Source organism: Frankliniella occidentalis, unplaced genomic scaffold, assembly GCF_000697945.3.
Source record: "Frankliniella occidentalis isolate FOCC.00 unplaced genomic scaffold, Focc_3.1 Scaffold38, whole genome shotgun sequence".
Lineage (NCBI taxonomy): Eukaryota > Metazoa > Arthropoda > Insecta > Thysanoptera > Thripidae > Frankliniella > Frankliniella occidentalis.
The window spans coordinates 157,140-177,438 of record NW_026267168.1 but is presented as its reverse complement, the minus strand read 5'-3'; the positions used below and the strand labels follow the sequence as shown (position 1 = coordinate 177,438).

The 20,299-nt window shown below is 49.1% G+C and overlaps 3 protein-coding genes across 8 annotated transcripts in view; 2 read left to right on the top strand and 1 right to left on the bottom strand.

The window, feature by feature from the left end:
• The window catches only part of LOC113206792 (uncharacterized), a 35,828-nt gene extending 21,673 nt beyond the window's left edge, over nucleotides 1–14,155 (top strand). For 2 of the 4 annotated variants that reach the window (XM_052266388.1, XM_052266387.1), the window contains exons 6-18: nucleotides 1,963–2,049; nucleotides 3,069–3,127; nucleotides 4,193–4,343; nucleotides 4,699–4,959; nucleotides 5,048–5,131; nucleotides 5,275–5,438; nucleotides 5,587–5,737; nucleotides 5,957–8,837; nucleotides 8,921–9,028; nucleotides 9,131–9,187; nucleotides 9,397–9,713; nucleotides 9,873–10,045; nucleotides 10,164–14,155. In XM_052266388.1, coding sequence (XP_052122348.1) covers nucleotides 1,963–2,049; nucleotides 3,069–3,127; nucleotides 4,193–4,343; nucleotides 4,699–4,959; nucleotides 5,048–5,131; nucleotides 5,275–5,438; nucleotides 5,587–5,737; nucleotides 5,957–8,837; nucleotides 8,921–9,028; nucleotides 9,131–9,187; nucleotides 9,397–9,713; nucleotides 9,873–10,045; nucleotides 10,164–11,278 — 5,608 coding nt within the window. In that variant the 3' untranslated portion in view covers nucleotides 11,279–14,155. The remainder of the gene's footprint in view (nucleotides 1–1,962; nucleotides 2,050–3,068; nucleotides 3,128–4,192; nucleotides 4,344–4,698; nucleotides 4,960–5,047; nucleotides 5,132–5,274; nucleotides 5,439–5,586; nucleotides 5,738–5,956; nucleotides 8,838–8,920; nucleotides 9,029–9,130; nucleotides 9,188–9,396; nucleotides 9,714–9,872; nucleotides 10,046–10,163) is intronic. The other 2 variants (XM_052266390.1, XM_052266389.1) reach the window with 2 other exon arrangements.
• LOC113206788 (thyroid receptor-interacting protein 11) overlaps nucleotides 1–20,299 on the bottom strand; it is a 197,889-nt gene that overhangs the window by 110,236 nt on the left and 67,354 nt on the right. The window lies entirely within an intron of this gene.
• Nucleotides 14,604–19,445, top strand: LOC113206813 (eukaryotic translation initiation factor 3 subunit C). 2 transcript variants are annotated; one of them, XM_026423063.2, is made up of 17 exons: nucleotides 14,604–14,705; nucleotides 15,242–15,367; nucleotides 15,491–15,623; nucleotides 15,700–15,844; nucleotides 15,929–16,071; nucleotides 16,148–16,233; nucleotides 16,316–16,449; nucleotides 16,567–16,711; nucleotides 16,793–17,055; nucleotides 17,220–17,429; nucleotides 17,503–17,875; nucleotides 17,992–18,132; nucleotides 18,222–18,360; nucleotides 18,428–18,621; nucleotides 18,707–18,910; nucleotides 18,996–19,134; nucleotides 19,214–19,445. In XM_026423063.2, exons 2-17 carry the CDS (start codon nucleotides 15,275–15,277, stop codon nucleotides 19,327–19,329), a joined length of 2,658 nt encoding a protein of 885 aa, XP_026278848.1. In that variant the 5' UTR covers nucleotides 14,604–14,705; nucleotides 15,242–15,274; the 3' UTR covers nucleotides 19,330–19,445. The 2 variants fall into 2 exon arrangements, with proteins under 2 accessions (XP_026278848.1, XP_026278847.1); XM_026423062.2 differs by having other exon boundaries at nucleotides 14,701–14,840.

Below are 20,299 nucleotides of genomic sequence, written 5' to 3'. Positions count from 1 at the left end.
GCGGGTCCTAGTCTTGTCTGAGGGGGATATGGCTCGGGATTTGGCTCGAGCTGAACGTGGTGGTGGCGGAGGGGGGAGGGGGCGGCCGTGTACGGCGCAGGGCTTATACCCCGGCCTTACAGAGGCGTTGCCCGGCCCTGGAATGCAAGCTAATAAGAGCATCGCATCGAGAGGACGGTCCTCGGGGGAGGGAGGGAGGGGTACGGACGGACGCCGTCGAGGGACAAGTAGTGGAATCGACAAGTTTTCGATCTCAGCAGCGGGGCGGGGATTCTCATATAACGGTCTTGGCTTCAAGCAGGCCACTTTCCGGGAGGTGGTGGTGGTGGCGGGGCGCGATAGAAGACAAAAACTTTTGATGGTATCCGGTACTATATCCCAGAGGTTATACACATCCATTCCTGGGTCGTAGCCTTTCCTGCGTAGAAAATGCTGCTCAGATCAATTCAAAGTAAGTTTGTCGCAATGAATTCTGAGAACTCGTTTTATATGATTGACGCGACGGGGTTGGGGCGTGAGGGGTGCAAACAGCAGAGTTTGCTCGACTTGTCCCGCCTGTCGATCGGCGGCCACGCGCTCGCGATAATCTTATTCTTGATTAGCAGCGCGGCCCAAATTAGGCGCGTCGAGCGCGGCAAGAGCCCCGCTCTGCTGCTGCTGCTCCGCTTCATTCCACGCGGCGCCTTAAACAAAGATCGCGGAGGTAGCGGAGGCCGCCGCTCTGCTTGTTGCCAATCAAGATGAATGCCTTTGGAGCGGGGCCGGCGGGCAGGCGGCGGGCGGCGGCCCTGGTCCCGCCCCGGGCTAAAGGGGAGAGGGGGAGGGGGAGGAGGATAACTCGGCCAGGGCAAGGGACCGTAATTTCAGCTCGGTTGCGCCATACCGCCGCGCCCCCGCCGCGCCGCAGGGCGGGCGGGCGGACGGCTGGCAAAGCTGGCCGTTTGGTTCGGTTGGCTTGGCAGCTCGGCGGTCCGGCCCGCAGTCCGCCGCGCCGCCCCCGCCGCCCCCGCCGCCCTCGCTCCCCGGCAGCTCGCCATTGCATTGCGCCGTCGCGCATTACTTTCGCGCAAGATTAGAGGAGTCACCGCCGTAAATCAAAGAGGGCCCGTATCGCTTGTTTGGTTTCGGCCGGTGAGGAGGCCCGTTGCCCCACCCTGACCCGCCACCCACCCCGACCCGGCCCGCCGAGGCATGAGCAGTCGCACATCGCTGCTATGGTTCCAAAGTCACTATTGCAGTCCTCCTGGAGAACCAAAAATAAAAGATTAAAAATTATGATATGCCTATATACAATAATTCGTTTTGCTATATCCAGGCACTGTTGGTTTGCGTTGGTGTGTGCTGCACAGGGATGAGTTTGGTGTGCGTTTTTGATGATACACGCTTATTGTACACCCAGAAAAACGTACCTATGGTTCATCAGAAATTCCGTGTCAAGGAGATGAATGGGATTTCGACTTTAAATTGATGAAACTGTCTTACATTGGAGACATTTTGACTTTGAACTAACGGAATTGGCTTTCACAGTCAATTTCTTCAATGTGACAATTTCGATAACTTACTTGACGTGAAAACTCCATTGCACTCCTGGGATCGGGATTTCCGTTAAATCTAAGGTTCGTATTTCTGAGTTATCTTCTCTGTGCACAACCATTTTTTATCCACCAACTGTTTTTCCTTTTTTTTCTGGGGGGTTGACTTTGGGTGTTTGAAGAAATAGGCTCGTGCCGTTATTTGCATTTTAAAATGAGAACTATTTGACTTTCTATGGTTATAACAATCCCATAAAGCCTCCGTCTCCTCTCAAAAGTTAGCAGGGGCACAGCTAGGGAGGGGGAGCGGAAGAGAGAGAGGTGGGGGGGGGGCGGATAGTGGGAGAGAGAGAGACCGGCCGAGATGCATGACCTTTGTTGCTGCTTCTCACTGACGCGCATGTGTTTGTTGTGTGTGTTTGTTGCGTAGTTTGCGTAAGTCTTTCTCGGACGGCCCCCAAAACATGCGTCGGCGAGGCCACAAATCCAGACTCCTGCAATTCAACACCAATACCGGGTCAGTAAAAAAATATTTGACGAAAGAATAAAAAACAAAAAAGAGGAAAAGATCGAACAAAAGCGCGCGCGCCCCGTCGAAGAACGTCGAAAAAATGCCGCTTTGGAATAATGGCAGATTAAAACAACTTGGACGAACCTTCAATCCAATACAAATTAAGACGACTGAAAGAGGGAGCAAAAGTGAGTTCTATTGGCTTAAAGAAGCCGCCCCGGCATTGCGACGCTCTCCAACGGGCAGCGGAGCTACCAACCAGACGGGCACAAAGTTTTCGAGGAGAGGCTGCTTGGCCAACGACCTTCCGTGCAGTGGGCGAACCCGGCGAATCCCCTGTGTCACAAACAAATTCCCCGCCCAGCCCCGAGCTGTCCTCTCCACCTCTGCCCCGCTCGAGTCTCGGAGAGGAGAGTGGGTGTGGGGTGTGGGACAAGGGGTCCAGCTCACTCACGTCCGAATGTAGAACAACCGTCCGGTGCTGGAAAAAAATCTCTCGTCGTAGTTGAAAATATTTCTACGTGTTTCCGCGAAAAGCAATAATCGACTCGCCCGTTTTAAGATTTTAATGTCTTAGAACGCGTAGCATAAAAGCTGCGCTGTCCGGTCGCCCTCAGGAGTCCCTCACCTCATACCCCAGCCAACTCCACTCCTCTGAAGGTCTTTGGTCGGCTAGTTGTGGTCGGACGTCTATCGCAGGTGTTTTGGAGGCTGTTCGTACAAACATGAGACAAATTATCATCCCATTACTTTTTTTTCCACCACCAAAAACGCGCGCCACATTGTGTTTGCCGGAAACAAGGTTTTCGAACAGCCTTCAATCCTGTACCCTTTTTTTTTTCTTTGCGTTTTCTGACCCTGTTCGAAAACTTTGTGTTCTACGTCACTAATATGCATTGTAAAACAATTAAGTAACTTTGAAAACAAAGTAAAAAGAGTAGTGAAAAAATAATTATAGATTGGAGTAAACTTTGTGCACCCGTCCGCTTCGGTCCGTTAAAAGACGATCCACTTTCACTCTGCAGGTACATCTTCACGATAATCAGCTACCTCATTGGCGTCTTTATCTTCGCCACCATCGTAGGTGAGTGAAACGACTCTTCGATATATATAACGGCGGTAATGGAGAAACAGAAAAAAAACATGTGTCTAGGGTTTTTTTTTTGTTTTTGTTTTTTTGCATACCTCAAACGGGGTCGGTTGGGAGGGGGGGTCGCAAACCAGCGCACTGGCAATGCTGGCAACCTCAAAGTGGGGAAAAGTTCTACCCCCGCGTAAAACTTGTGTCGCTTCAGACGTGACACCCATTTTGTCGCCCCCTTTATGCGGCGTTATTTCTGCGGCGTGTCTACACACTGCAAACTGGTTGACGTTATTTTTCTAATAACGCCCAATATTTGCGTCTTTGAACGCCAAATGCTAGCGTCTTCGAACGCCAAGATTTGGCGTTTCTTTAGAGAACGCCAAAATTTTGGTTTGATACGACGCCAACCAGTTTACAGTGTACCGAGGTCTGTACATGCGCCGCTCGGAGAGGACATTGGGTTAGGTTGGTCGAAGTCGGTCGAAGGAATGTTGGGCTGTTGTATTGCTTTTGTCCGATGAACTAGTTCCGCTCCTCCTGGCCGAAAGACTTGTTAATTAATGGGCAGCGTCCGTTACAAAGGAATAAGGTGGAGAAAAGTTTGCGGAAAGAGAAAGAGAAAGTCCCGCCGGCTGGAAAGGTTCGCCGAGTAACGGTTCTCAAAGACTTTCTCTTTTTTTTCGGACTGCGATTTTCTGATTGACAAGCTCTGGGCCGAGCAGGAGCGGGGCCTCAGTCCTGGACCCGGAGGAGGCTGCGTGGCAGGCAGACCACACAGTCCTAGTGATTGCACGAAAAAAGGAGCACGTTTGCTCGGATCAAAAAGTTAATTAAACTGGGGTCTAAAAACATTATTTTCTAAGCTATACATTGTTTCAAGCTCTATTGACAAGATAAACGTTTTATTCCAGAGAAGCAAGGGTTTCTTTTTTCCGGTGTCCGAGGGACCACGCCGAGCCCTTTTGCATCCTTTTCCATCCCCTTATTCAACGCAAAGGCAACTTTGCTCCTACTGCAAAAAAAAATATATGAAATATATTCAAATGGGGTTTATTTACATTCCAGGCCAAGTGGGCAACGTGATCACAAACCGCAACGCAAACCGGCTGGAGTTCGAGCGGCTGCTGGACGGCGCCAAGACTTACATGAGGCATCACAAGGTACCTGGAGGCATGAAGCGCCGGGTGTTGCGTTGGTACGACTACTCTTGGTCCAGGTTAGTTCTCCACATTCTTATCTCACATGTGCCTGTCCTTAAGTCATCACGAAAAAAATTATAATTAGCTAAAATAGGTGATGCATTCCCTAATTTTGGTTTTCGATCTGAAAATTAGCTCGCCGAGCCAATAATTAGCTGAGAGAGCTAAAAAGTTTGTTTAGGGAAAAAGCGAGGGGAAAAGGGAATTAGTTGTGAAGGATAATATGTTAGCTCTCTTAGCTAATGGTTTGCTAAGCTAGCTTTTATTTTGAGCTCAGGTCAAATTAGAAAATACATAAGCTATTTTAGATAATTCCTTTTTTTTCCGTGTTGCTCTCTCCAAGTTATTAACGTGGCAATGACTCGGTTGCAGGGGGCGGATCCAGGGCGGAGGAGACATCAACACTGCCTTGGGACTTTTACCGGACAAGCTCAAGACGGAGCTCGCTCTCCATGTCAACCTGAGCGTGCTCAAGAAGGTCACCATCTTTCAGGAATGCCAGCCCGAGTTCCTACACGACCTCGTCCTCAAGATGAAGGCCTACATCTTCACCCCGGGCGATCTGATCTGCCGCAAGGGCGAGGTGGCGAGGGAGATGTTCATCATTGCCGACGGCATCCTGGAGGTCATCAGGTTCGCGTCGTCCTTCTTTCACTCACGCTTCGCTTTCCTGTTGACGCAATCCTTTCTAATCCATTGCGCATCCCCTTTTTCCATGCAGTGAAACGGGTAGGGTGCTCACCACAATGAAAGCTGGAGATTTTTTCGGCGAGATCGGCATTTTAAACTTGGACGGCCTAAACAAGTGAGTAAGCTTGTCACGACGCTCGAGCGCCGTTAGCGCAGAAAACACCCCGCGCGAAGGCGCCGCTGGGTCGCGGGGGACTCCTCCGCGCGGGGTACTGCCGGCACTGCCGCTCTAATCTCACCCTGTCCTCCACTTCCCAGACGCACGGCGGACGTGCGGTCGGTGGGCTACTCCGAGCTCTTCTCGCTCTCGCGGGAGGACGTGCTGGCCGCCATGAAGGACTACCCGGAGGCGCAGGAGATCCTCCAGAGCCTGGGCCGGAAGCGCCTGATGGAGGCGCGGCACGTCAGCAGGAAGGACGCGGGTGAGTCGAGTCGTCCCCGGCTGGGCGTCTACCAGTCAGCTGTCAGACTATTTTTTTCAGACAGGTGTCAGAAAAAGTGTCAGACAGGTAGACATATGTCCGTAAGGCAGTTATCTCAGTTGCTGACGAGGCGTCTTTTTCACGCCAGCCCGCCACCATGGCCCCGTGATCAAGGAGCCTCGGTCGCCGATCGAGACGGTCCCGGACGCCAAGAGCAAGCGGATCGTGGAAAGGATACGCAGTGACGTGAAGCAGGGTTTCAAGACCGTCCTGCGGAAGGGGAGGCGCGGGACCAACAAGTAAGTGCCAGTAGCGGGTGGGGTCAAAAATGTTAAAAGTTTAATGAAAATCTGAAAAGTTTTCATATTTTGCCAGAAAAATTGAAACGATTTGAAAGTGTTTACGAAACAATTAAAAGAAATTTCTTTTAACCCCGAGAATACTCTTTTGAAAAAATAAAATCTCTCGACGTGTTGATGGACAAGGAAGTCTCTAACCCCGCCCGACGTGTTCGCCAGGATGGAGGACGACAGCATGGAGATGCTGCCCCTCACCAAGGGCGGCCCGGGCGGCAAGGGCGTGCTGCGCAGGATGCCACGCGTGCGCAGCGACGACTTCTCCGCCGAGGACTCGTCCGAGGAGCCGCAGGCGCCCACCGAGAAGATCGGCGAGGGGCTGCCGCTCATCCAGCGCCTGCTCATGCTCAAGGCCAAGCAGGACCGCGAGGCCGCGGCCGAGGCCACGTCGAGCGCGGCGGCGGCAGCAGCTGCGGCCGCGGCCGCGGCTGGGGTGGCAGCGTCGGCGGCGCGCGAGGAGCAGCGCGAGGCCGAGGGGCAGGTGCTGCAGAAGCTGCGCACGCTCAAGACCACGCGCCAGCAGCACGAGGGCGCGCGGGACGACAGCCCGCCGCGGGAGGTGATCGGCGCGGGGCTGCCGCTGCTGCAGCGGCTGCTCCTGCTCAAGGCCAAGGAGGACCGGGAGCGGCAGGTCGCTGAGCGCAGCACCCACGCTGCCGAGGCGCCCGCCGCGCAGGCTGCGCCGGGCCGCCGCCGCACACGGGGCTCCAGCATCAGCAAGACCCTCCCCGCCGAGGGGCTGCCCGCCGCGGCCGTTCCCTCCTCGGGCGACTCGGACGACGGACAGGGCGGCGGCAAGAAGGCGTCTTCCATACTCAAGAGGATTGTGTCCATCAAGAGGAAGGGGGACAGCTCAGTGACGGCGAGCATGGCCTCGGTCACGCCGTCCGCGTCGTCCGGGACGATCAAGGGGCACGCGTCGGTCAACACCTCTTTCGGGTCGGATGACGCAGGCGACGACAAGCCGACCGCCAAGGTGACCTCCAAGCACGACGAGCCACCAGCAACTGCCGCGCCAGCTCCGGCTCCACCCAAGACTACGCTCAAAGAGAAGCTCAAAACCGTCCTGCACACGACCACGTCCACGGCGACGACTACCACTGCCACAACCAAGACCTCCCGCTCCAAACAGACGTGGGGGTTGCTCAGGAAAGCCACAGTCAGCAGTCGGCCAGGAAAGGGCAAGGCCTCGGCCAGCGACACCACCGCGACCACCTCCAAGTCCGAGGCCACCGCAGCGCCGGCCATCGTCACTACGACCTTCACCACTACCGCCCCCTCTGCACCCAAGAGCGTACCCGCCGAGGAGCCCGCTCAGCAGCAGTCCCTTCTTGGCCGCAGAGTCCCGGCCCCAGCCACGCTCAAACCTTTGGGGTTGTCCGGACCGTGCCTTAGCAACGTGGGCGAGGAGGAGGAGGACGAGGAGACCGTGCCCGTCCCGGCCCACGAGGTGGCCCCCGCCGCCGAACCCACCATGGGCAGCATCGCCGTGCCCGTGCCTCTGCCCACCGTCGGGGCCGCGATCACCTCCACCGTCTCGCCCACACCCGCCAGCAAAAAGCCCAACCTGCTGCGGTTCCATCCGGGCTCCAAGCTGTACAAGTCCATCGACGACCTGTCGCCGGAGTACTGCGGGCTGCCCTTTGTCAAGCGGCTGAAGATCCTCAACGAGCGGCAAAAGTTGGCCGAGCTGGAGGCCAACGTCCGGAGCACGAGCCTGGACTCCGGGGGCGTGGAGGACGACGAGCCGCAGTGCCTGACGCGCAGCCACTCGGAGACCTGCGCCATGGAGCACGCCCGCGCCAGGCACAGGCAGCGCGGCGGCCCGACCAGCCCCGCCTTCCCGCCCAGGCCCACGGAGCTGTCGGCGGGCGGGGGGCCGCTGCCGCCCGCGCCCACTGGCGTGCTGGGGGTGGCATCGCCCGAGAGCAACGAGACCGTGGAGAGGCGGCACCTCAAAAGCATCCTCAAGAAGCTGTCGTCCAGCTCGCTGTTTGACCCGCAGCAATCCGCCGCTGGGGCCGCGGCGGCTGGCACCACCCCGACGACCGCGGCAGCGACTGCCCCCACCACGACCTCCGCCCCGGCCGCCCCCGTGACCGTGCCGCCGGCGGACATCAGGAGACTGATGCGCGCGCCCACCCTCGAGGGCTACGCCGCGCGGCATAGCAAGCTGTCCAAGAGCGTCACCTTTAACCGCGACACGCTTCAGTCGCCGCCCTCGAGTGCCACCACTCCAACCCTGCCCGCCACGACGGCGTCCTCGGCGCCCGGGCCAAAGACTTCCACCTCCGCCTTCTTCCCCAGTCCGGACAGGACGGTGAACAAGGTTCAATCTAGCTGTGATTCTCCTGCTCAAAGCGAGGCCGCCGCAGCCACTGCTGCAGCCGCCGCCGCCCCCTGTGATCCCCCGCTCCCACCCGCGCCGCCCCCCGAGGGCAGCGCCCCCGCCCCCAGTGCCGCCCCCGCCTTCGGCGCTGCTCCCGACCACATCACCGTAGTGTCCGCCACCTTAGTGTCGATGAGCAGCCCCGTTCGGACGCAGGTGCTGATCAGCAGCAGCGTGGTGGCGCAGGCGGGCCCTGTCCCCAGCGCCGCCCCCAGTGCCGCCCCCAGTGCAACCCCGGCCCCCGTCCCGCCTCTGGCCGTGGCGGAGGCCACCTCCCCCTTAGACAGTCTGTCGGCCCCTTTACCAGCCAGTGAGTCCGAAAGTGAAAGTGAACCTGCGGCGACACTGACCACCTCCACCGCCACAATGACGACAGCGCCGTCGGCTGGCCAGTTGCCACCCCCGGCCGCCGCTCCCGCGCCGCCCCCACACCAGCCCGCACCCCGACCTGCACCGTGCCCCGTCACAAAGCCCTCCCCTCCGCCCGACGCCAACCCCGACGAGCGGAAGCAGATGCCCTTTATTGTTCATGAGGGCAAGCAGACCAACCAGAAGAACTTTTTCCGTCCGGAGACTTTCCTCAGGTCTTACCGCGAGGATGAGTACTTCTCCGACATCCTCGTGGGCATCAAGCACGTCATCCAAGGTCATATGGTAGGTCCAAAAGAATGTTTGAATCACTAGCCATAAACGATCGCGTCCACTCAGCTAAATCTCACTTCACTCCTGATTTGAAGGAGGACTTGCAGAGAGGCTTCCAGTCGCAGTGCCGCAGTCTGGAGCTGGAGGTGAAGAAGAGGGACGACATCATAGCCAAGCTGCAGCACCGCATCCAGGAGCTGGAGGTGAGTGTCCTCGGCCATGCTCAGCCGCGAGTCCCTCGAGCTGACCCAACCCGATTGGCAGTTTCAAGGTGTCTGAACCCGGCCGTGGCTTTCTTTTGATAGAACCCCCACCTTCGGGACGCACCGGATGACTATGACGTCCCTGACCCTCCATTCATGGTGAGTGGCGAGACTCCCGTTCAGTGTCGTTGACTCTCGTCCGCCTCCCGCCCTAGAGAAGTGCTTTAGCCATGCCTTGTTGAAGTCGCGCGCGCAGCGTTGTCGCTTCGCCTCTAGCAGCTAGATCCCCGCCGTGTCGATAGCCGCTAGTGGCCCCTGCTGGCGTCCGGGTGTCCTCGCGCAGCTGACCGCCTCTGTCCTGTCCGCAGCGGGGCGACTCGGTCGACACGGTGCTCTTCTCGCCGCCGAGGTCGCCGCCGGGCGAGGACCAGGAGGAGGCTGAGGACGAGGAAGAGGACGAGGAGGACGACGAGGAGATGGACGAGGCGGGCCGGCGCGGCCGTCCCCGTGGCGAGGACGACGACGAGGATGACGACAACAACGCCAACGTGTGCGGCTCGCGGAGGTCCTCGCGGGCGGGCCGCTACCATCTGGACACGGAGACCTCGACGGACGAGGGCGACAACGAGCCTCGACAGCACGCCAACAGCCGGCGGGCGTCCGCCAGGCAGCTGCAGTACCGCAGGTGAGTGGGCTTGGCAGGCAATGCATGTCGTCTATACAAACATTAATATCAATACTGCTTTTGGACTCAAAGAGACATTGTCCCAAAATAATTGAATATAGTCTACCTTACGCAACGACGGCGTGGGCGTAACCCCTCTTCCCTTCCTGCTCTCCTTAGGTCGTGGGAGGACCATTCGGAGGAGGAGCACATGGAACTGCAGGACCTTCCGCCCTCCATGAGTCCCCAGGCCGTGTGGTCCAACGTGAACGGTGGGAAACCCGGGGCGGACTCCGTCGTGCTCAACATCGGCACCTCGGATAGCAACGAGGAGGACGAGTTCGACGAGGAAGGTGAGATCGGGGTTTCCTCTTGAGCGCCTGTGAGGTGGACTGGCCCGTGGCACATTTGTGTCGGGCGGGTCGGCCTACCCCCGCCACTGCAGGCGCTAAGCCGTCATTTGATCCGCAGGGGACATCTACCCGCGCGCGGAGGATGACGACGACGATGACGACGAACTCCAGTTCCGCGGCCACCAGGGTGACTGGGAGGTGCAGATGCTGGCGCGCGAGCTGGAGCGGCGAGAGGAGCAGAGCCGGTTGCAGGAGGAGGTCCGCGTGTTGGAGCAGGCCGTCAACGACAACACGTGCACGTTAGACGACCTGAGCAACTCGCAGCTGGACCTGCTGGAGCGCATGCTGACCTCGAGCACGGCGCTGCGCAGGGCCACGGCCCCGGCGCACTACCCGCACCCCGCCCTCGCCGCCCACCTGCTGCACCACGGCCAGTCCGTGCGGCTGCGGCGCGGCCTCAGCCTCGAGGAGAGCGACACCGGCGCGACGCCGCAGCTGCCGTCCACGTCGGCCTCGGCCCTGCACCGGCGGCGCAGCTTCCGCCAGCACAGCCTCCTGTCGCGCTCCAACGGCAGCCAGGGCGGCGTGGGGGCCGCGCACGGCGTCGCGCACGGGGCCGCCCTGGCGCGGAGCGGCAGCAGCGGCGCGTCGGCTAGCCTGGAGAACGCCCTGCACCGCGTCGGGGCGGACGTGTCCACCACCACCGCCAGCGCGACCACAAGCGCGACCATGAGCCCAGCGGCGGGCAGGGCCGGCGCGCAGGTGCAGAGGCCGTCGCCGCGCAAGCAGCAGCTGCTAAACGCTCGCTCGCTGGAGGAGCACCGCGAGCAGCCGACCCGGGAGCCGGGCGTGCTGCAGAGGCTGACGAGCCGCTCCACGTCCCACCTAACGCACTCGTCCTTCCCGTCCAGCCTGGTGCGCGGGCTGGGGCACCTCGTCCGCGGCCACACGCCGTCCGTCGCCCCCGCCCCTCCCGCCGCCCCGAGCTCCGCCCCCGCCGCTACCGCCGCGCACATCCACCATCATCACTTCCAGATTCGCGACGAGTTCACGTTGCAGATGGCGAGCCCCGGGTCCGGATGTTCTCCCGCCGCCTCGACTGCCGACACTACGAGCTCGCCGCCGGGGCCCTTGTCGACTACGGGGGCGGCGGTGGAGGCGGCGGTGTCCACCATCTCTCAGGGTGTACTCGCCCCGCCGCCCCCTCCACCTCCGCCGCCCCCGGATCTTTGAGTGCTGAGACCTGTCCGCGCGGTCGTCACTGTAGCCCTGATATTCGTCGGGGACTCATTAGTGGTGCTTGTTTTGGTCTCCACTCTGGACGCGCGGACAACTTCTAGTTAGTGATGCAGCCTGGTGCCTAACCCTTGGTTAGCCTTGGCCAAACGGACCTCTTTTCGAATTTACGTCTATAAAACAATAATGTTTATTTTTTCCCTTTTTCCATATTTTCGTCGGGATGTGTGTGTTTAGACAGATAAAGCACACCCAGAAAATTATTTTGTTTCTCGTTTTTGTGTGGCTAGCGAATTTTGTCTAGCTGCACTTGGGAAAGAGCAGGGACGTCAACCTAATGAATTTTGTACAAAGTGCGTTAAAATAATGGCCTTTATGTTACCTAACTCGTTTTTGTATTGTTTTCTACGATGTACAGGTCTCTGTTGGGTTCAGAGATGCTGCTAGTTAATATTTAACTGATACCCACCTATCTTTTGAAGCTCACTGCACTTTTCATGGTCATCATTGTAAGAGAAAGATGGGTATGATTTTTCTTCTTTTCCATTTTATGTAGTTATTGAAAATTACCATTCCAGGGTAGTTAAGAAAACAATAACATTCAAAAAGTTAGGAAGCAATAACTTTGCATTTGAAGAAATCGACCATATCTTATTCTTTAACAATTAATATTCCCATGGAGTGTGAGCTAACGCACATGTGAGAGTGATACGAAATATTCCATCTTTGTGATTGTTCCTTTTAAATTAATTTCAGTGATAGTTTAATTTTATTTGGTGACCAATTTATCATGTGATTTCTAAGATGACATTGGTAATCACTCCAGAACAGTATACTTATTGGACAGCAGAGTCAATAAAAGTTTAACTGTAATATGTTCTGTTGAAAGAATGTGATTCTATCAAAATTTCATTATTTCATCATAACAAAATTTTTGTGTACTATTATCTTATGTGTAATAAGCCTAAAGAGAAGAGAGAATCACCATCAAGAATGAGATCAGTGCCATATGCGTAATGCAACAGTCCAAAGTTGATCAGGAAGATGTTTTGATGTGGAGATAGCTCGTGCAGGCATGAGCCATTGGCCTCATACCACATGCAATACATTCTGTTCTGTTGTTCTTAATTAATTAATGCCACATTCGTAAAAAATAAAATCAATTAGTGAGGTTGCTAATGTTTAGTTGACCTTGCACACTTAATAATGTAGGATAAACAGGGTAGGAAACTTAAATCTTCTTTAAATATTCTTAACAAGTGTACGTCTTTATATTGTGGTTTACATCCTCCTTTTTTTCCGAATTAAGAAGATTGAAAAGACTTGAAAGAGTTACTTAAAACTTGCATAAGGCTTTTGACTGTTAAAAGAGTATCTGCTTTTTTCTTTTAAATAATTTACCCTCTTCTCTCTTTCTCCCTCACACTCTCCATCTTCTCTGTCTTATTGGCTGTTGATGTAATTGCAGTAAGCCAGAAAAAATACCAAAAAGCCAACTTTAGTATTTGTTCACGAAAGAGACTCGGAACCCTCCAGACACATTACATTTGAGATATAGTCATTTCCATTTTGCACTGAAGCTTCAGTTGCTACCTAGGTAGCAGCTACTTGAACCTTCAATCTTTCATCTCTTTTCTTAATTTAACATTAGAGGATGATTTAAGAAAATTATCTTCATACTTGGGGTATCACATGATTTAAAATCCAGTTGTAAAAATGACTTAATATAAAACTAAGATAAAGTAAACATAAGACAGCACTTGTTTTCTACGCAGATATCTGAGTAAAAAATGTTAAATTAATCTTGTTGTTTAAGAAGTACATGAAATTATGTTATGTGGCACTTTTTAATAAAATCACATATTCTGTATATATGTTAATAAAATGTCACATTTCCCCTGAACAGAATATGTTAAACTCAGACATGATATTGACATTTCTATTGAAGATTCTTTTGTATAATGTGTTATATCAAATTAAGTTATTAAATTTGTTACAGTGATAGTAAGATTATTTCAAGTTTACATTATATGCACTGATAAGGTTGTTAAGATGCTCTTGTTTTTCCTTTAGAAATGAAGCTGTGACAACCATCATAGTTATTCCTGCGTGTATGTATTTTTCTAATTGTACAACTGTACTATGGTCTTTTCAATACCAAGGTACTTATCAAGAGAGCAGTAACAACCTGCCACCCAGATACAAAAATATGCTTTAATTGTATATTTATTTAAATAATGTTTGACATGGCAGTGATAAACTTTAGCCAATTGTTGCTCTCTTTGATTTGCATACTTTGTTTGCATTCTAACGACATGTTATATGTTTCCATTCCATTGCATTCCTTCGGCCAAATGTCAAAGAACTTATGGACTTTGCTACACCAAAGAATGATTACTTCAAAGGTACAGAGTATTTGGATTAAAAGAATTGTATGCACGAACTGACCAAACAACAGGCCTGAGCAGCACGTAGACTGTTCTCAGAATGCCTCTTATTCTTTTGTTTAAAATTAATTTGTTCGAATGTTGAGATGGTCATGGGAACCTAAATTTCACACAATGTTCCAATGATCAACACACTCTTAAGGGATGTGCCAAAATATTGCCTGCTACAAATCAATTTTTTTTTCCCACCTATATGCAAATTGTTTGATGTTCTAACTGAACCATTAATGAGATTGTGCATTTTGAACATCAGTTGTTATTTGTATTTGAAAATTCTCACCTTTGTCAGGAGACGATTTCTCTGTGCCATTATTATACTTCATAGATTTCTGAAGGAGTGCATCATGATTTCCACCGTTTTACATTGAATAATGATCTTTATTACTTTTATTTTAAGAATAAAATAAATTTTTAGATCTGTCATGCATTTTTCTTTTCCCTTATTGACAAATCAAAGCCGATCACAGTTATGAATATTCATTTTCCCTTGTCGCAACACCGTACGTATCTTCTAATATCTGAGAAAAACTTTCTTTTTTCAGAATACTCGTCCAATTACATGAAAGGAAAAGAATGAATTAAATGTTCTCACATGTATCTTGAGTTAAGGTGATCGTCCTAGATCTTGAAAAATAAGCTTAAACGGCTCGTTCTCGTTCCGCTCGTTCACCTTGTTCCATCCGTTCTCAAGCAAATAGAACCGCCACACACCTTATCCACCTGATGAATCTTCCTGTGTGCTGCCATACATTCCGACTGGCATTTATCATGGGTAGATATAAAATAGCAACAGTATGACCAATTTTAGCATTATTTTTCCTACGTATAAAGATTGTTTTAATGAACACATCGTAAAGTTTGAAATTCCCCAGTCACATTAAACTTTTAACTTTTTTGTTGTGGCAACATGTATCGCTTTTGGTTAGTGTATTTTCTAAAAGGCGTTGGTTGGTCTTCTACTCCTTTGCTTAGAAAAGGTACGCGTGTAAATTTGCGGGTAATTCGGATAATTCCTCTACCGTTTAAATTGGAAACTTACCGGTCATACGCTGGGCTTGTCTGTAGTTCGCAGTACTAGTTTTTACGTGTTGGAGTGTTTGAACCTGTTCGATGTGTGTTTCTTATCGTATACTTTGCACGGCATGGCTACTAACCTCTAAAACTATGTCTATTATTGCTTATTGTTTTTCAAACCTCTTAGAATTTGATTTTCTTCGTGCAAGAATTTTCTCCTTTCATCCTTTATGGGAAGATCCAAACCAGTTATCCCTTACTCATTGTTCGTTCTGTAATCATGTTATTATTGTACCAGCCGGTACATTAGGTTAGGATCCTACTTGTCAGAACCATAAAGCTAGCTTTGTCAATTTCTGTGAAATCTCGCATCCGCTCGCCACCTCTTTACGGAATTATACATCTCGGATTTCGTTCTCACATCCATTTGTTAATTCATTTTTATATTTTGTAATATGTTGAAACTGAAATTTCACAACATCTGCTCTTGTTCGGTCAGGTTTGACAAGGGTCTGACGGCCCTCCCTCAACCATGAGTCGTTTCTTCGCTACTGGTTCAGACTCGGATTCTGATAGCTCTTCTGAAGAGGAGCAGATTATTCGTCAGCCCACTGCAACTTTTACCGTAAGTAAAGTATTAATTTGAGTAACATCTCAGGAAACTTCTTACAATCTAGCAGTAACTCTTTTTCTCACAAAATATATTTTTGTGTCTTACCATTTTATGAATTTTGAATCAATTTTCTAGTTCAGCGATGAGGAAGAAGATACTAAGCGAGTTGTCCGATCTGCTAAGGAGAAACGTTATGAGGAAATTACTAATCTCATCAAGCAGATCAGGAATTATAAGAAAATCAAGGACATGAGCAGCCTTCTTTCAAGTATGTTCACCTTTTGTACATTGGAAAAAATGATTTGCCTAATGTTGTTTTATTTATTTTAATGACTTTGTTTAAGGCTTTGAGGATTTGATGCGTGCTTACACCAAGGCTTTACCTGTGATATCCAAAGAAGAAAATGGTGTCACACCTCGCTTTTATCTTCGATGCCTTGTTGAGGTGGAGGATTTTGTCAATGAAGTCTGGGAAGATAGAGAGGGGAGGTATGTTACATTTCCTATCATTTTCCTTTCATCCAGGTTGCATAGTAAAATTTAGCTTTTAAACGTTTTTATTAATAATTACAGGAAAAACATGTCCAAAAATAATTCAAAGTCTTTGACTTCACTGAGGCAAAAAATGAGGAAGTACAACAAAGATTTTGAAGAAGAAATTACCAAATTTCGTGCTAACCCAGATCAGGCTGATGAGGAGGAGGAAGAGGAGAAAGGTGAGTTTTCTTATTCATCACATCTCAAACAAATCTGAAAATTTCTTTTTTTCACCGTATATCTTTACTGGTTTAGATCAAGATGATGACTCATCTGATGATGAAGATAGCCATCCGGTTGTGTCAAAGAAACCAAGTGTTGAACCAGTTCCTGAACCTAAGGTGTGTAAATTTGTTTTATTTTTATTTTTTTAATGTATTTGTTTCACTTGTGTTACACTAAATTTCTTCTGAATTGGTGCAGAAAAAGGCAACCGGAGGAGACGATGATGATGATGGAAGTTCTGATTCCTACTGGGGTAGTGACTCTGAAAGCAGCTCTGATAGTAGTGAGGATGAGTCTCAGTACACCAGTGTTCGAGAACGGTTCTTGAAAAAGTAAGTACTGTGTGAAGATTTTCATTCTTTTTTCTATATTAAATATGCTTGAAAACTGAAGGAAAGTCGACATTTACTTTGTCACCATTTAATTTCTTAATTTGTGTCTTTCCGCAGAGCCACAGATAAAGATGATGATGAAAAGAAAGAGAAGAAGGACCGAAAGGAGGATCGTAAGAAATCTAAACCTAAAAGGAAGGAGGAGGACTCTGATGGCGAGGGAGAGTGGGAAACAGTCAAAGGCGGAGTTGCTATTCCCTCTGTAAGCTCAATTCTTTAAGTCATATTTTACTGCCTAGATTAATTGAGATCTAATTCTTTTATGTTCTTTAATTCTATCCAGGAAAAGCCAAAAATGTTTGCTAAAGATGCAGAAATTAATATTGATCTGGTTGTCAAGAAGTTAAATGAAATTGTTGCTGCTCGTGGAAAGAAACGTACCGATCGCCGTGAACAGATTGAGCTGCTTCACGAGCTGCTGATTGTTTCTGAACAACACAACCTTGGCTCTGCTGTTTCTATCAAAATTAAGTTTGCCATAGTGTCCTCCATTTTTGATTACAATCCAAAGGTCTCTGATGCTATGAAGCCAGAATATTGGGCTAAGTAAGTATTTTCTCCTTCTCTTAAGAACATGTAGATAAGTTTCCTATTAAGATAATATTGCTTGCATCTCATGGACTAATGGATGATAAACAGTAAATTAACATCTTATGCACTGTTATAGGTGTGTCCTTGTGTCATTAATTTTATTGAATCTCTTTTAACAGGCTTTTGGAGCAGATAATTGACATGATGGATAGGCTTATTAATGCCAAAAATGTAATCATCAATGAAAGTATTCTGGAAGACAATGAAAATTATGAGTCACCTCCTTATCAACTTCGTGGGTGTGTTCTCACTGTAATGGAGAGGCTTGATGAGGAATTTACTAAGCTCTTGAAAGAATGTGACCCTCATTCAAATGAATATGTGGAGAGGTAAGACTAAGACTGCATTAAATATATGTTGGTTTTTGAAGTGCTCATTGATAAATGCATTTCTATTTGGTAGGTTAAAAGATGAAAAACGAGTGTCGAGTATCATAGATAAAGTTCAAGAATATCTTGAAAGTCAAACTGATATTGATGCTGAGCTTTGCCGTATCTACATGAGAAAAATTGAGCATCTGTATTACAAATTCGACCCTCAAGTTCTCCAGCAGAAGCAAGGTTTAGTGCCTGCTGACACTGTGACAGGTGTTCAAATCATGGACAAACTATGCAAGTTCATCTATGACAAGGATCAATCCGATCGTCTTCGTACTCGTGCTATCCTCTCTCATGTTTACCATCATGCTTTACATGATAACTGGTTCCAAGCACGAGATCTTATTTTGATGTCCCACCTTCAGGAGAACATTCAACATGCTGACCCTCCTACTCAGGTATTCATTTAATCAAAAATAAAATTATTATTATTATTACTAATTTTTATTATTTATTTTTTATTTTCTTTTAATGTATGTCATTGCATTGTTCTTATTTTTTTCAATTTCCATAGATTCTTTACAACAGAACCATGGCTCATCTAGGCTTGTGTGCTTTCCGTCATGCCAACATCAAAGATGCTCACAATTGTTTAGTAGATCTTATGATGACTGGTAAAATGAAAGAGCTGCTTGCTCAAGGTTTATTGCCAACAGTAAGTTTCTTTGGTTTTTTTTTGTTTTTCAGTAATTCCTTAAAACTGTTGGTTCTAAAAGAGTTAACTTGAAACTATTCTTTTGCCAGAGACAAAATGATCGCACTAAGGAACAGGAGAAGGTTGAAAAGCAGCGTCAAATGCCATTCCACATGCACATAAACTTAGAGTTGTTAGAATGTGTTTACATGGTGTCTGCTATGCTCATTGAAATTCCCTACATGGCTGGTGGGTATTATATTTTTTGGGGGGTTGAGGGTGAATTACATGAGCTTCATGATTGAATCTTTTTCAGAGCATGAGTTTGATGCACGTCGTCGTATGATTTCTAAGACATTCTATCAGCAATTAAGGTCAAGTGAGAGGCAGTCACTTCTTGGGCCTCCTGAATCAATGCGTGAGCATGTTGTAGCTGCCTCCAAGGCTATGCGTAATGGTAATTGGTTGGCATGCAGAAACTTTATCATCAATGAGAAGATGAATGCAAAGGTATAATATTCCTCTTTGTCAGTTTGATCCTCTTTACTAGCTGTATATGTGGTTGGTTTGTTAACATTTTTTTCATCCCATTCAGGTCTGGGATCTATTTTACCAGGCTGATGATGTGCGAACAATGTTGACAAAATTAATTAGAGAAGAAGCACTCAGAACCTATCTGTTCACTTATTCCCATGTATATGACTCAATTTCCATGGCTACATTGGCTACTACTTTTGAGCTTGAACCAAGTGTGGTTCATTCTATTATCAGCAAAATGATTATCAATGAAGAACTTATGGTAATTTTGACTATTCCACTGTGTAGCGCCCTGAGTCCTTTGCAAAGAGCAGAAGTAGTAATATTGATTTTTTTTTTATTTGCAGGCCTCACTAGATGATCCTACACACACAGTTGTCATGCATCGTAGTGAGCCCAGTAGACTACAGTCGCTCGCTCTGCAACTCACTGACAAGGTTAATAGCCTTGTTGACTACAATGAGCGTGTATTTGAAACCAAACAAGGTAAATTTTTTGAAAACAGTGTATATGAAAATATCGTGTCTGTAGTTTGTTGTTATTCAACCTCTATTTGTCGGTACAGGTTTCTTCAACCGTGGTGGCAATCAAGGCAGAGACTTCCGCGACAGGCAGAACTACGACCGCCGTGGACAAGATTGGGGACGGCAGAGAAGAGAGCGCGGAGAGCGCGCTTATTAATCGTCCTAGTATTTTCACATCGTTTACAATTTTTTCATTATTAACTGTTTTATTGAACATGCCACAATTTGAATCAGCTCTGTACAAAAATCTTAATTATAGAGCAGTTATACATACATTGTACTTACTTTTTACTCTTTTCTCCTTTTACTGTTTTCACTTTCTAGCTAAAAGCCATCAAGCATTTGCTCGGCTTGCTAATCTAGAACACAAGACACCGTAATCTAAAAATCAGACAATGGTCCGTCTGACGAAAGAACAGAACACCTACTGGCTGAAACGTGTGGTGAATATAGGGGCAACTGTATTGTTCCATCGTCAGTACGACCATACGAGTTTTTAAAACCACATAGACGTAATTGAAATAACTCCGAGTTATTTCAATCAGCTTTCCTTGCTACGCTCAGCTCCATTTCTGGCAGCCGACCCGACTCTGCTCTGGCGCTGCGATCGGCAGTCGCCTCGTGCAACTGGATGAATCTGGAGCTGTCGCCAAGGCCTTCATCTGAGACTTGAGGTGAGGTAGCCCCAGGTAGCGCGCTCAACAGTATTCTTATAACAATAAAATGTGAGTGCCATATGTGGCATATCAAAAAGCGTCGCTGTTCATCCTAAAATTCTGATTAAAATCCTATGTTAAATTTGGGTAGGTAAAATCGGTATTGACCAGATTTTTCACTGTTTATTTACGTTTCTTGAATGTACTTCCCTTCGTGTGAAGGAGGGGGAGGGGGGTAATGTGAGTAGGGGGCGCCCCGATTGTCCGAAGCTCGTTTGTCCGAACCTAATTTATCTATTTTAGTAAATAAAATGAGTAAAGTAGTTAATTACATTATGTTATATTCTAGTGGCAGTTGTTGAAATAAGGGTACGGATACCATCAGGAGGGCAAACGAAGTGCCTAACTGCAGTTCCGGGCCTGGAAAAGGGTAAATGAAATAACTTACGCTATTTCACTAACATAAGTAAA

Coding starts and splice junctions, on each gene's coding strand:
- LOC113206813 (XM_026423063.2), top strand. CDS start 15,275: ATGAGTCGTTTCTTCGCTACTGGTTCAGACTCGGATTCTGATAGCTCT. Junction 17,056..17,219: donor AAGCCAGAATATTGGGCTAA/GTAAGTATTTTC, acceptor CTCTTTTAACAG/GCTTTTGGAGCAGATAATTG. Junction 18,133..18,221: donor CTCAAGGTTTATTGCCAACA/GTAAGTTTCTTT, acceptor TTCTTTTGCCAG/AGACAAAATGATCGCACTAA.